The sequence below is a fragment of the Heptranchias perlo genome, chromosome 11, assembly GCF_035084215.1.
Source record: "Heptranchias perlo isolate sHepPer1 chromosome 11, sHepPer1.hap1, whole genome shotgun sequence".
In the NCBI taxonomy this organism is placed as follows: domain Eukaryota; kingdom Metazoa; phylum Chordata; class Chondrichthyes; order Hexanchiformes; family Hexanchidae; genus Heptranchias; species Heptranchias perlo.
The window spans coordinates 31793585-31808537 of record NC_090335.1 but is presented as its reverse complement, the minus strand read 5'-3'; the positions used below and the strand labels follow the sequence as shown (position 1 = coordinate 31808537).

The following is a 14953-nucleotide window of genomic DNA, read 5'->3' as shown; positions in this document are numbered from 1 at the left end:
CATGACCTAACTGAATGGGGGAGCAGGCTCAAGTGACTGAATGGCCTACTCCTGTTCTTATATTCAACAACAAGTAGCACTTTATATCGTACCTTTAATGTAAAAACATTCCAAGGTGCTTCAGAATATTAATGGCCGGTACCATGACATCAGAGGACTATCTGTCTGAGATTGCATGCTCAAAACACCAAACTCCTTCAGCATGCCTTCTGAGGTTGGAAACAGTTGCTGGGATAAGCTACAACATCCTTTTTGCACTGTACTGTATATAAGTGGCACAGAACTTGTAGTGAACTTGGAAGGAGGCATTACTTAACTGCAGAATTAGTCTAGATCTTCTGAGAAACTCGTTTTGTTTTACATTTATGTTGCAATGATGACCCGAGCAGTACATTCCACAAAAACCACTTAAATATGAAAATAGCAGCCAAGCTCAGAACAAAAGTAAGTTACAAAGTCAGTTTTCACACAGCATCAGCCTAATGATTATAATAATGAAGTGCAAGAATATTCCATACATCTTTAATCTAGGATGTGGACATACTGCTGTAGGCTGGAAAAGAATAAACAAATGCTTTTCCATGTAACAACAATCTAGATTGGTAAGCCAATTGGAAATGACCATTAAAGTTGTTAATTTTGACTAAAAGGTCTACATGCAACAGCATCCCAGAGAGAGCTGAGAAATATCACTGAACTATCTCTGTAGAAATTAACTATGATTAAATTGAGCTCCACCTACGATACACAGTTTTGTCTCTTACCTGCTAGCATAATGTTCAATTCGTGAATGAGTATCATCATGTGACAACTGAGGGGATGAAGCAGGTCTGCAATTGAGAAAAAGACCTGCTGTTTACAGAAGTGTAACAATGTAGAAAACATTAACGTGAAATACTGCCAGATTTATCACCTCCCACTGATAATTTACCAAGAGCATTTCCATACAATTACCTGAACTTCTTATAGCAAAAGATGAATCTTCCTGTGGTTACAATCTAGCAAACAATGACCAGATACCAATCCCATTGTGATGCCCATCTCTGTATGGTCTACTTAACGGCGACAGGCAGTTACAATGACATATTTATTTATATCTTTTGTATTGCCCAAATGGGCGAGATCTGGGGCAAGTATGCTACGGCGAATTTCAAAAGCCGTATAATTCACTCTATTCCTAGGTTATTTAAATTAAATATAAACTTTGCCACAGGTAATTTTCCCCACATATCATGCTCTGCTATGAATGTTTTTAATATGCATTTCTGTTGCTGGGGTTTCTGAAAACCACATAAAATAATAGAACATAATTCGATTCCCTTCATATGCTTGAAATGGTGCTAAACTGGATACATTCAAGCTTGTTTGATTGAAGAAAACCTATTGCCAACAGTACACAGGCAATAGAAAAAATTCTATTACTATAAATGACTGATAAATGTCAAGGAATTTCAACTGGAGGGCTGATGATGCCAAAGGAAAAAGTCAATTTCCAACAGTTCACAGGTCTAAACATACAATCATAGAAAGGTTACAGCATGGAAGGAGGCCATTCGGCCCATCGAGTCCCCGCCAGCTCTATGCAACAGCAATCCAGCTAGTCCCACTCCCCCGCCCTATCCCCGTAGCCCTGCAAATTTTTTCCTTTCAAGTACCTGTCCAGTTCCCTTTTGAAAGCCATTATTGAATCTGCCTCTACCACCTCCTCGGGCAGTGCATTCCAGATCCTAACCACTCACTGTGTAAAAAAAAGTTTTTCCTCATGTCACCTTTAGTTCTTTTGCCAGTCACCTTAAATCTATGTCCTCTGGTTCTTGACCCTTCCACCAATGGGAACAGTTTCTCTCTATCTACTCTGTCTAGACCCTTCATGATTTTGAATACCTCCATCAAATCTCCTTACAACCGTCTCTGTTCCAAGGAGAACACCACCAGCTTTGCTAATCTATCCACGTAACTAAAGCCCCTCATCCCTGGAATCATTCCAGTAAATCTCTTCTGCAGCCTTTCTACCACCTTCACATCTTTCCTGAAGTGCAGTGCCCAGAACTGGACACAATACTCCAGTTGTGGCTGAACCAGTGTTTTATAACGGTTCATCATGACTTCCATACTTTTGTACTCTATGCCTCTATTTATAAAGCCCAGGATCCTGTATGCTTTTTTAACCGCTCTCTCAACCTGCCCTGCCACCTTCAACAATTTGTGCACATCTACCCCCAGATCTCTCTATTCCTGTACCCCTTTTAGAGTTGTGCCCTCTAGTTCATATTGCCTCTCCTCGTTCTTCCTACTGAAATGTATCACTTCACATTTTTCTGCATTAAATTTCATCTGCCACGTGTCCGCCCATGCCACCAGCCTGTCTATATCCTCTTGAAGTCTATTACTATCCTCCTCACTGTTTACTACCAAATCCCTTAACAGTTCTACTTCAGAGATTGGAATTAAAAGTTTGAGAGAGGCAGCTTGGAGTTATAAAAAGATGGTATACGTACATATATTTAAAGGGAAGTTCACATTTAAAAAAATTAAAGCATACCACACTATTGTCTCTCTGGAGAATGTTTTGTTAATTATAAAAAATCATTTTAATATACTTCTAATCTGTTTATTCCCAGCTCTCTCTCTCTCGAAATCAGCCTGAGTAAATAGCACAGCTGGGAGTTTATTACCACGGGCTGCCCATAAAATGCTGTCAGGTGGGCACGAACAGACTGCTCAATCTACGCAAATTCAAAACATAGGCCTAAGCAGGGCAGCAGGGGGTGCTGCTCTGTTAAGAAAATTAATTCAATTATTCTTTTCCAAAATCATGTAACTTAATTAAAATTATGTAAAAAAATTGGCTGACTGTTGGTGGCATGATCACAATATTAACAATTATATATTACACACACACACAACAAATGGCTGGTATTTTAATTTTGTTCACTTTAATTAAAATGTGCTCTATGAGCTGCTATAAAACCTAAGACAGTTTCAATCAGCCTTGGATCATTCACTAAAACATTGAAACTACGGCAGTGCAGAGAAGGGCAACCAAACTGATACCTAGCTTAAGACTTCTGAGGTATGAGGAGACATTGGGGAGCACTGGGATTGTTTACTCTGGAGGAGAGAAGGATCAGGGAGATAGCATTCAAGATCTTTAAGGGAATGAATAAATTGAATCCCAATATTTGAGATTGCCACAAACTCTAGATCCAGGGGTCCCGTGCTGTAGCTTAGAAGAGAGAACGTGCATGAACAGTTTAGATTTAACTACTTTATGCAAAGGCCGATGAACAGACTGCCCGGCAGGCAGAGAGGGAGAGAACCGGATAGATAGTTGATGGAGTGTGCAACTTCAGAGTATTAGTTTTTGGGACCTGCCAGACAGACTGCAGAGTGTTTTCTGGACCAGTACTTTCCTATGTTCCTATCGTCACCAGAACTACCTCTGTGGAAATTCTCCCCTGGATGTTTCCTGCCAATAGGGAAAAGGACAATAAAGGGAGAGTCACTTCTTGTGTGCTTCCTTATGGCTAGTAACTGAGTTCTGAGACGAGGCCACCTGCCTATCTTTGGTTAAGGATAATGTGGGAAATCAACAGAGGGAAAGGAAAGAAAATGATGAAGACCTATTTTCTAAAAAAAGGTCCTGCTTTCAAATGGAATAATTTGTTGATGCCCAGACAGTAACAGGGAAACAAAGAGAGAAGTCTGCACGGTAAATACAGACCTTCATAATTTGATGGCAATAATTAAGTCAAATGTCTGGATTTACCTATCCTTTAGTCCAGGGGTGTAATACAACCCAAAGCAATTACGTCCTAAGTTAATCACTGCTTATTTCCAACACTGCTGCTGCAGTAAGTGGTGCTGAAACATTTAAGCTACATGTCTGTGAATGTAAATATTTTGTTCAATCCATATTTAAAATGACTGCATTTACTGAAACGTCAAGAAGTTTAAAAAGCTTTGAAGTACCAATTGATCAGTTCTGCTCATTTGGGTTGTGTTAAAGCTGCAGGATTGCACAGATCAACATCAACAAACTATCCTTGACCAAAGATAGACAGGTGGCCTCTTCCCAGAACTCAGTTACTAGCCATAAGGAAGCACACAAGAAGTGACTCTCCCTTTATCTTTCTTTTCCCCATTGGCAGGAAGCATTCGGGGGAGAATTTCCACGGGGTTCTTCCAATCTCCTGTCACGATTTCAGAAGGTGATCAGCAAAATCCCTGGAGAATCAGCCGTTTTTAGTCATTTATGCCATTCCTCTGGAGGTTCCCCAGGAGAACCCCCGTGAAAATTCAGGCTCTGGTCTCTATTCTGCGCTTCCCACTAATGGCATGGCTGAGGTTGCAAACTCAAAGCAATGGAAATATATTCAAAATAGTTTTTGAACATTTTAAGTGTACAAAATAAAGTTTAGGTAGAACAGTTGATGAGAACCAAAACCAACTTAATCCTCCTAAATCTATTAAATTGTGCAACCGATGAGCTGATTGTGTGAGAATGTCTGTAAGTGTGACTATGGACGAGCTGCCATCCAGACAGAGCAATAAAACACTGAATATTCAAGTTAAGGTTTAGGAAATTTGAGGACATAAGTAACAATTTTAGGGTACAGTGAAAGGTCCATTATTTGCACTCCTTTTATCCATCATCTCTATTCTCCACCAGAAGAAAGCCTTTCAAGAGACACTACCTCATTGCAATTTATCATGTTATGTAATATACTTGTCTTCATTCATGTACTACATGTATAAGACCAAAATTTGGGTACTCTCAATTATCCATCCATTTCCACGCTCCACCTGGTGAAGGGGAGGGGGAACCATCCCCTCCACTGGGGGATAATTGACGTTCCACTGTATTTCACTTTAAATATGCATAGGTTATTGATAGTTCACTTCCACATCAATGTTTTAACCAGGAGATAAAGTTTGTACAATCTCAAACTAGCGCCGGGAATTTCCTTGGAGCTTCTCTCGACCTGCCGCCATAACTTCGGAAGAAACCATATTTACGCGCATTAAAGGGGGTTTCTGCTGAACTTCCAGTAAAGTTACTGTAGTGAAGTGGGACAAACCCTGAGGAAATTCCCACCATTTTTTAAAAATAGGGTTAGGAAGGAGATTATTATTTTTCTTCTGACACTTTTCATGTGAAACTTTGTGTTCTTTTAGGCGAGCGGTGTCAGTGATGGGGAGTGGAAGACTTGCTTATTTCTGACACTGACTGTCAGTGTAAATCACTAAGCAAAGCTCCCTCTACTCTGTACAAACAATGGAGTGGAAAATAGTCTTGGCTGGTTGCGCAAAATGAGCAGAGTTGCATCAGCCACCCGTTATACGCCCCGCTTGATATTACGTTCCAATAGACTCCAATGGATCTGAATACTGAATGGGGCGTATGTCACGTGGCCCTATGATACCGCCCATTTTGCAATACCAGCCAAGACAAATTTCTACCCCAATGTGTCTCAGTCCTAATCTGAAAAGTGCACCTTTGTGATTTTTTTTCATTTTTCACACACATCATATAACTCGAACGAGGGGGCATAATCTTAGAATAAGGGGCTGCTCTTTCAAAACTGCGATGAGGAGAAACTTCTTCACTCAGAGGGCAGTAGGTCTGTGGAATTTGCTGCCCCAGGAAGCTGTGGAAGCTACATCATTAAATAAATTTAAAACAGAAATAGACAGTTTCCTAGAAGTAAAGGGAATTAGGGATTACGGGGAGCGGGCAAGAAATTGGACATGAATTTAAATTTGAGGTTAGGAACAGATCAGCCATGATCTTATTGAATGGCGGAGCAGGCTCGAGGGGCCGATTGGCCTATTCCTGCTCCTGTTTCTTATGTTCTTATCATCCAGTGGGCTCTCTGATTGAAATTGCCAATTTAGTGCCAATTAGTGCTGAATTAAGGACAGTTTTGAGTTGTGAGGCCATGCCCACTAGGAACTGGATTGAGGCTGCCCAAAGTCATTTGACGTAGAGCCCTTACAGCCAGAGGAGACTTACACCCTCATTCCAAGCTGGATTTGAACAAAAGTTTGAGGAGAAAGTGTTTAACCTAATGCACAATCCAGTCTTCAGGAAGGAAATTATTTTAAGCATTTTATATAACAGCATCATTATATTAAAAATAAGATAATGTTCTCATTAGTCACACTTTGCCTTTTCAAAAGTTACAGAAATTATTTCAATAGTATGTGCAATACAACTTTTTATACATTAAGCAAACAAAGTCAAGCAAAAGGCATCCTTGGGAGTTGAAACATAAAGAACACTTGTTGCAATCATACTTATTTAAAAAAAAAAATAAATAAAGCAAGATGCAGATGTGTACATCAGCAGAAGTACTCACTCATAATCTACTGGCCAGAAGTTGATCAGAGTAACAGGACTGCAAGACAAAAATATGGAGATGAAGAGGCAGCTGAAACTCAGGAGAAATGCATCAAGCACAAAATAAGGAGGGAAAAAGCAGCAAAAAACAGCAATGTGAATGATCATGGAAGCAATATAAAGAAACAAGATGTAACGTATGTACATGCTGTCATGCAATTGCTCTGCAATAGTTACATGTGAAAAAGAAGCTATTGAGAAATATATCTTTCAATGAAGTTGGTAAAATTCATAAATTAAAGATACATGCAAAACTAAGTGTCCATATTGCCCTCCCCTACACAATTTCCTCCTCGCCATACATAAAAGCAATGACTCTTGCTGGGGTTCAGTTCTATGGGCACCAGCAGTTCTCCATTACCGTGCCAAAGTAACTATCCTTTATGTGTCTACCGAGACAACGAGTGCTGGCAGGCTATTTATCAAGGAGGGCATCACAGCCGAGTCTGTTCTGTCCTCATTTGACGTCCACGGACATGTGTGCACTTTCCAGCAGGGGTCACCAGAAAGCCTGTAGGTGTGAGAGCCTTGGGGAATTTTCCCTTCCGTAGCCCAGGAGCATGGAGGTTAATTGGTGTGCCCCACTGCTGCTCGCCGAGATCAGCTAACTCAGGACAGAATAGGGACAGAATATAGGACTATTCTGGTCTATATAGCTTACTACCACATTGCAGTGGTGCATTTATCCACTGAGTCTTAAAGGAGAATGACAGTCCTCTTTTTTATCAGTGTAAAATATAAATAGATGTAATTATGGCCAAAATAGCTCAAGGAACAAAAATTGGTGTGTGCCATTTTAGGCCTCACTGTCTGCATTGTTGGTTTAATACTCCCGGACAAGTGGAACCCATTCTACTTTTCACTAGGTTAATGCGGACGCCCTCAGAATGGTCCTGTGTATGCAGTGCCTGTGAAACTGTGCTTCAATTCAATTCAAATTATTGACATCTTCCCACTGATGAGCACGTATGGAGTTTTGTCCGTTTTGCACATATTCAGTATTCATGAAATGCCAAGGGGATGTGACAAGAGATATTTACCACATAATGGCAGAGGTCATAACATGCCCAATAGAAGCTCAAATTCCATACAGGCCAAGGGTCAGACTGCAGAATTACATAAACTCTTGCAAATCTTTTGCACAATGCCTGTCAAGTTACATGGTTAACAATATCTGGCTGATTAACAATGAATGATAAACACACTTTTTAAAATAAAATCATTAGTAACAATAAAATAATCTGGAATAAATAGGTTACTGGATCTGATTTTTTCACTTAAATGACCTTGGCTAAATATCTATGCTCTCCATTTGCAGCATTCTGCTTTAGATATTACTTTGGCCATAAATTAACTAATAATGTGAGTGCTGTCCTGCCCATAGTTATCACACAAAAGCAAACAGCAGCACAAATTGCTTCGTACATCTGCACAGTCCAAGAGGCATTTCTTAGAAACCCACTGATGCACGTGTATGTCAGTGCAAGGGTTAAAGCTGCAGCATCTTTCTTTGGTGGTCTACAGAGTCCAATTTCAAAACCATCTACAGTATGTCATACAAAACCTTTCCCTGAGCCAATTTCTGTCTCTTTGTAATAATCCCAGCAGTATCATTGACATTTACATTCTGTAGATGACAATAGCATTGAAAAATACTGCATCATTTGCTGCCTATCTGCTCCCATCCCCCAGGGTACAGTGAAAGAAAAATACTCTGCGCCAATTTTCTTTTTCTTTCCATAAAAAGTGCTTAGAAAATCTATGGCAGAGCTAATACATGCTAATGCCGATAAGGAATTTAATAATTTCACAATACAAAATAGGTAGGGCTGAGTTAAAGCGATATTGCAGGTTTTAAATCCAATGGTAGCCAGACTTCATAACCTGCTTCAAGCTATGATTCACATTTTATAATTAGTGGTTTACAATCTATTAACAGAATGATTTTCTTATTGCGGTTGTCCGTAATAAATTTCACTGACTACTTCGGTTCTAAGTTAGAAACGAACTGCTGACGAAATCAGTTTATGAATATTTAACGTTTGTGTGACATTCCTTTGTCTGCAATTGGACAGGAGAGATGTTAACCCATTCAAAATAAATCGGGTAACACCACCTTTAAAATAGCAGACAGAGGAACGCCACACAAATTTGTGAGCCGTTCATCTAATATCTCAAAAAGTAATTTCTGGCCTCCTTTCATAATCTTTAGCACTTTATACCCAATCAGGAGAGTGCCCCCGTGCACTGTGCTTCCAAGAGATCACAGCTGGTGATGGAACTGATGCTGATTTCTGTAAAGTGTGCTGGGCTGGGTTTTCAACTTGGACTTCTTCAGTTGGCAGGTCCTTGAACAGTAAAACCTGTCGACAGCAACTACTGACAGGGCAGCCTCATGTGTTCTTCAAGTGAAGGTGCCCTCCATATACCTTCACATAGGAGTCTTTTAATTACTTACTTTCCCATCGCCCATTTCAATTTTCTTCCTTCCTGCTCTCCTGAAGGTGCTGATTGAAGCTCGGTATCTGGTTCAAGTGCCCATTCTCCGTGTGTAAGCTGAGGCAGTGGGTTTCAACAAGCAATTTGATTGTAGGGGACACCATAGCCAGGCCCAATCCTATCCTCACCCAACATCTACACATTTTGCAGCAAGTCATTGGATAGTAATCAGGAGTTAAAATCCTTCCTGATTTTTCCATCAGGTCCTAACTCAGGGCCACTGAATTCAATAAAGCAGCTGACCAACGTTCCACCTTAGGTCAGCATACTCAGCACAGACCATCAACTCAACCTATGACCTTTCTGGCCTGTATGGCTCAGTTCATTTACTGTCATGCTATTCATTTACTGTTGTGATAAGATTAGGCGGTCGAAATATAATATTGCAACCAGTTATATCCACTCTTCCTTTTATATGTTTTGTTGGCATTAATTTCATTTGTTACCTCTCGTAAGACACCTATTTGATCCAAGAATGTGAGAGAACTAATTTCCAATATGAATGGGGCATTAACTAAGAAGGTTAGGCACAAACTTTATCACAGTTTGGATCAACTGGAATCCTTGAAAAAAACATTACCACAGTAAGAAAAAAAATCAGGTCATCTTACGGTGCAGCGCTTTAACAGGGATCGGCCAATCCTTTTGACATCTTCCCCAGATGACTTCTGAACTCTCACCGGAAACATCTTTACCTCGGTATTTGTCTCCCTTATTTTAAAAGCCTCTTGTAAAGCTGGCTCTACAACTGTGACTTCGGTCCCCCTCCTTCATCCTCCCCACCTCCTGCTTGGCACCCTCCTCTCTCTCTCTCTCTTGTAAAGCCCTCGGGTATGTTCTTCTGTATGAGGAGACCCATATAAATGTAAGTTGAGGTTGTAGAAGTGCTAAACTGTTAATCTTGGCCAAGTGTTCGATCAAAGAGATGCCCATATTGCCAGTGGCTGAACCAGGAGTAGTGACATTAATGACACTTCCGAAAGTATGTCAGGGCATCCCAGTCAACAACAGAAATTTAAAAATGCAAGAACTAAATTTAGCAAACCCAAAAAGTATATGCTATGAAAACAAAGGGCACAAGGAACTATAGGTTAATGGGTTAACCCATCATCAGTTTATCCAATAAAATGTCATGAGAAATGGATGTCAAGAAAGCCAATGATTTTGAATGTCACCTGAATCTGACAATTTCAGTACTCCAATCTCAGAACAATGAAAATTACTGACTGCTTCTATTAGCATTTGACCAAAGTAAAAATCACTGTAGTGTGTGTGGGGGCTTTAATAAGATGGCCTGTGCAATCTTGAGGTAAGTTCAATACTATGATTATTGCAACACTTTTGTAGGTGCATTTTCCTCTGTGTTGGTTGCTTAAATTTTTGTAGCTGTCCGAGTCCCTACAAGCGTAAAGGAGTCTCTGCTAACTTAAATGAAAAAGTCAGCATTCAACACCAGTTTATACTCAGCTCGACTTTTCACTAAGGTTGGCAAAGAAAGGAATTTCACCCCTATAATTACAGCATTCCTTTTCGAGCTCCTCTTAAAAATCCATTTTGAAAACGACAATATAAAATAATACTACCTTGACCCTGTTTCAATTCCTGTAAATTGTTTGTCATGGACTATTTAACTGCAGCAGTATGTTTACCAATGGCCCCTTCTCCACATCATATTGTGCACAGAGTAACACAGGGATCCAATTTTATGTCTTTGAAAATCTAGCTATCCAAACGTATCAATTGGAATAATTGCCTGATTTGATATTTTGTCTCCCCCTCCAAAAGGTGCTGACATGTTGGGTGTGGTTTCATGAGTGCCGATTGCTTACCAATACCTCATTCCAGCAGTCATTCTTCCCATGGGGAGGGGGAGAGGGAGCAGGCATCACCACTGAGCCGAAACCTGACCTCATCCAATGTTCATACTTTCCAGCAGAAATCAGAGAAAAGCAATCAGAATGTAGGAGCTGAAGTCAATTGCATCTCCTCTACACTACCAACTGAAATCAGCTAACTTAGCACAGGCTGCGGATTGAAGCTGGGGCCTTCCTGATCTGTATGCCTTCGTTCCACCATAGGCAGTATGTTTACCAATGAAGCGATTCAGTGAGCCCTGACTGGATACTTTGGGCCCGATATTACCATGGCGGCGGGTTCGTCGCGGGGGGGGGGGGGGGCGATTGGGCGCGTGGGTAACGCGCCCGGTGAAATCAGTCTGCCCCGCGCGCAATCGCAGGCTGATTGGATTCACTTACCTCTAGTTCCAGGTTCCCTGCTGCTGAGCTGCGCAGCGGGCGGACTGCGCATGCGCAGTACGGTCTGTCAGCTGGAGGAGCTCTATTTAAAGGGGCAGTCCTCCACTGACAGATGCTGCAACAAATAGGAAAAATTACAGCATGGAGCAGCCCAGGGGGAAGGATGCTCCCAGGTTTAATGATGCCTCACTCCAGGTATCATTAGATGGGGTGAGGAGGAGGGGAGGACAGAGATCTTCCCCACGGCGGGAGGGAGGAAGCGGCCTGCCTCTGCCACCAAGACGACCTGGCTCCAGGTGGCAGAGGATGTCACCTGCACCACCAACATATCGCCCACCTGCATACAGTGCAGGAGGCGCTGCAATGATCTAAGTAGGTCAGCCAAAGTGAGTACACTTACTCATTCCCCTACACTCTGCCTGCCACATCACCGCCCCCACCCCACATCTCCTTCTGCACTGCTAACACTGCTCTGTCACATCACCCCTCACACCCACTCAAACCTCATCCTCATCTTACCTGCACTTACTCACCTCGCCAGTACTCATCCCGCCACTACCACTCAACCCAATCCTCATACAATCTCATGGCTCTATCTCATACTCACCCTCTCATGCATCTCTTTCACAGTCAGTCTCACTCAACCTGCCACTACCTGTGCTGCAGCCACAGGGCATGCATCACATATGTACAGGAGGCAGCGTAAGGCAAACGTGTCGTGAGCATGAAGGGGATGCACAAGGGTGTTTGAGGGTTTGTCATGGTTTTTACTTATATTTAATTTCTGAGCAACTCACATTACATATTATATTGGCACCACTACTGCCACGTCTTTGCGAATCTTGTCTGGTTTGTGCAATAATGCCCTTTCCTGAGGATCACTATGAAGACCCACAACTGATGCCACCCATTGTGTCACTGCAGAGTGGGTGTAGGTGTATTTGCAGGTCTCTTTTGCGCAGACGACAGAAGTCGGCGATGTCCCCGGTGGCACCCTGGAAGGATGCGGAGGAGAAGTTGTTGAAGGCAGTGGTGACTTTGACAGCGACAGGTAAGAAGATGGTGCTCGGGCCAGCCGGGAGCAGCTCAGCATGAAGGAGGCTGCAGATGTCCACGACTACATGTCGAGTGACTCTGAGCCTCCGTGTGCACTGCTGCTCAGAGAGGTCCAGGAAGCTGAGCCTCGGTCTGTGGACCCTGTGGCGAGGGTAGTGCCCTCTGCGACGCATCTCTCTCTGCGGTTGCCCTCCCTCCTGCTGTGCAGGTGGATGTGTCACAGCACTGTGTTGTGGAGCTCCACGTGTCAGAGGTGGCTGGCGAGGCTGGTGATGCTGTTCGCCCTCCGAGGAGGTCATGATTGCAGCTACGGCGGCCCCCATCTGGAAGATGTACATCTGAGGGGGTCCGCAAGGTAGGTACATGTGTCTGGACACCGGGGTAAGTGTGCAAGTTGGTGAATTTTATTGTTAGTAGGAGGGTGGTGGAGGCCAAACTTTGTCCAAAGTGACAGAGTGGCCTCCTGCAATGAGTGAGGGTCTCCCCCCCGACACCTGTCAAAATGGACCTTTGCAGCTGCCACAGGCTGATAGCTGCAACACGTCCATTTGAACTGGGAGTTTTTCCCCCAGTATGGGAAACAGTCCCAGTTGTTTGTAAAATCCCAACCCTCCTAAAATATCTCGTTAATCAGGTCTGTAAACCACCTGAAATACCAAAATAAATACCTTAAGTGGCACCCTGCCAGCTTTAATTGCCGGCGGGAGTCCCACGTGCGGGTGCTGCGCGCGCATGTCAGCACGTCAGTGGGAAACCCGGAAGTGGGCGGGTTGGAGCCGGGCTCCCGCCCCGCCCCGGGAATCGCCGATTTTTGTGGCCCCCCCGCCAGGAACGCACCCGATCGCGGGTGCTAAAATCGACCCCCTTGAATCTAAACATCAGGCTGCCAATAGAGCATCAAACCATATCCAACCACTGACCACAGACAAACATAGATCAGGCAGGTACCCTCCACTTGACTGGCAGGGCTCAGAAGCACAAGCTTTTCTCGCCCAACCAGACTTCCAGCTATTTACCTACATACCCACTATATGCAACACTAGCATAAAGCTTGGGTGAATAAGAGGAATGAATTCATATACCACCATGAAAAATGGATGCAACTTCCTGACAATGAGAAAATATTTTTCATGTTAATAAACACCTACCATTGTAATCTTTCCCTGCTGCTGACCTTAACAATGGCAAAAGGATGATGTCTTTTAGCAGGAAACAACATGGTGGGGCAAATCGGCAGAGGGACATGGTTCCCTGTGCATACGTGATAGTAAAAAAAAATTAGATTGGAATCTGAATTTGGCCGAACAACCACTTTGCATCTGACACTCATCCAGAACCCAAAACGTTCTGTGAATGCCACTCAAGATTCCTGGAGTGCTTTTAATGACAGATTATTTTTCCTTAAAAATCTTCAATATTAATTTGTTTTGATCCACAATATAAATTTATGTAGCAATGCAACAAAACACGGGTCATATTCATTTACCATGGAGTGGACCATGTATTGGTGCAAATAATAGGCCAAGGTAAGATCACAGAAGAACATCGCAGCTTTATGGAAATAATAACTGTCCCACACAATACTTACGTTTCTAAGTTATCCCCCTCCAGAACTGTCTGCACCGGCAGATATCCCATCCGGGGATGTTTTGCGAAGTACCTCTTTGTTCTGAACTTGTTTTTTAATACCTTGGCGAAATCGCGGACATCTTCTCCTGAAGTTGTCTGAAGGAAATGTAACTGTAAATTATATTCTGCAATAACCATTCAGCAGGATGTTGCCATTTGTGTTTCGCACTCAGCATTAAAACAAAAACATCTTGCAATGAAACTTTGAATGACTAACAAAGTTAAACAAAGGAAACATTACTTGTATCTTTGTGCCCCTTTATATTACAGAGTTGCTTCTGACAAGAACAACATCAATGGAGGCAACCTGATAGTGTAAATGACCTGTGCTCTTGCTAATGAGGTGCTCAAACTCTCCTTGGGCAGGGGTTTTCACTGGGTGACAGAAAGTACCACCAGTGACAAGGCTAAGTAGCTCCTGCTGGAGCACTTGGTATCAATTGTGCCATCTTGGGTCTGGTTATTTTTCTGAACGTCTATACCAGGGGTGTCAAACGAATGGCTCCCAGACCAGATCCAGCCCGCCGTGCTGTGCTTAGGATTGCGAAGTCTCCTGGAATAGGATACGTATCTCCTGGACACTGCTTCCAACAGTCCGGCGGAACTGCGCCTTTTAGGTTTTGTGCTGCAGCAGCGTGCCCCTCCTCCACAACGCTCTGTGACATCACAACCACCCGCTTAGGGGTGACTGAAAATGGATGGAGGAGAGAGAGAGAGAGAGAGAGAGAGAGAGAGAGAGAGAGAGAGAGAGAGAAAAAGAAGAAGTGGGGAGAGGTGTGATGTTTGGCTGGACTGGAAGAGAGTGAACAGAGACTAGAGGTCAAGAGATTTGGGCTTGGGAATCAGGAGAGGGGGGTATGCCGTGCTCGGTGGCAGAAATAGAGACTGGGGGTTTGGGGGTCCAGGGATTGGGGCTCGGGGGAATAGAGACTGAGGAATGGGGGTCGGGAGAGTGGTCAGCTCACTCAGGGGGATGAGAAGGAAAGTGGGGACTGGGGGCTTGGGGCTCAGTCAGGGGGAGAGGGGGAAACTGAGGACTGAGAGTTGTGGGGGATCGGGGCTTGGGTAGGAGGAGGACTAGGGAATGGGATGGGCGTGAGGCCCAACCTGT

The 14953-nt window shown here is 43.1% G+C and overlaps 1 protein-coding gene across 15 annotated transcripts in view; it reads right to left on the bottom strand.

Moving 5' to 3' along the window:
• The window catches only part of dmd (dystrophin), a 1591310-nt gene that overhangs the window by 52595 nt on the left and 1523762 nt on the right, over positions 1-14953 (bottom strand). For 11 of the 15 annotated variants that reach the window (XM_067992781.1, XM_067992782.1, XM_067992784.1 and 8 more), the window contains 3 exons: positions 13802-13938; positions 6363-6401; positions 765-830 (listed from right to left, as the gene is read on the bottom strand). In XM_067992781.1, coding sequence (XP_067848882.1) covers positions 765-830; positions 6363-6401; positions 13802-13938 — 242 coding nt within the window. Of the gene's footprint in view, positions 1-764; positions 831-6362; positions 6402-13797; positions 13939-14953 lie in introns of those variants that run through there. The other 4 variants (XM_067992785.1, XM_067992789.1, XM_067992796.1 and 1 more) reach the window with 2 other exon arrangements.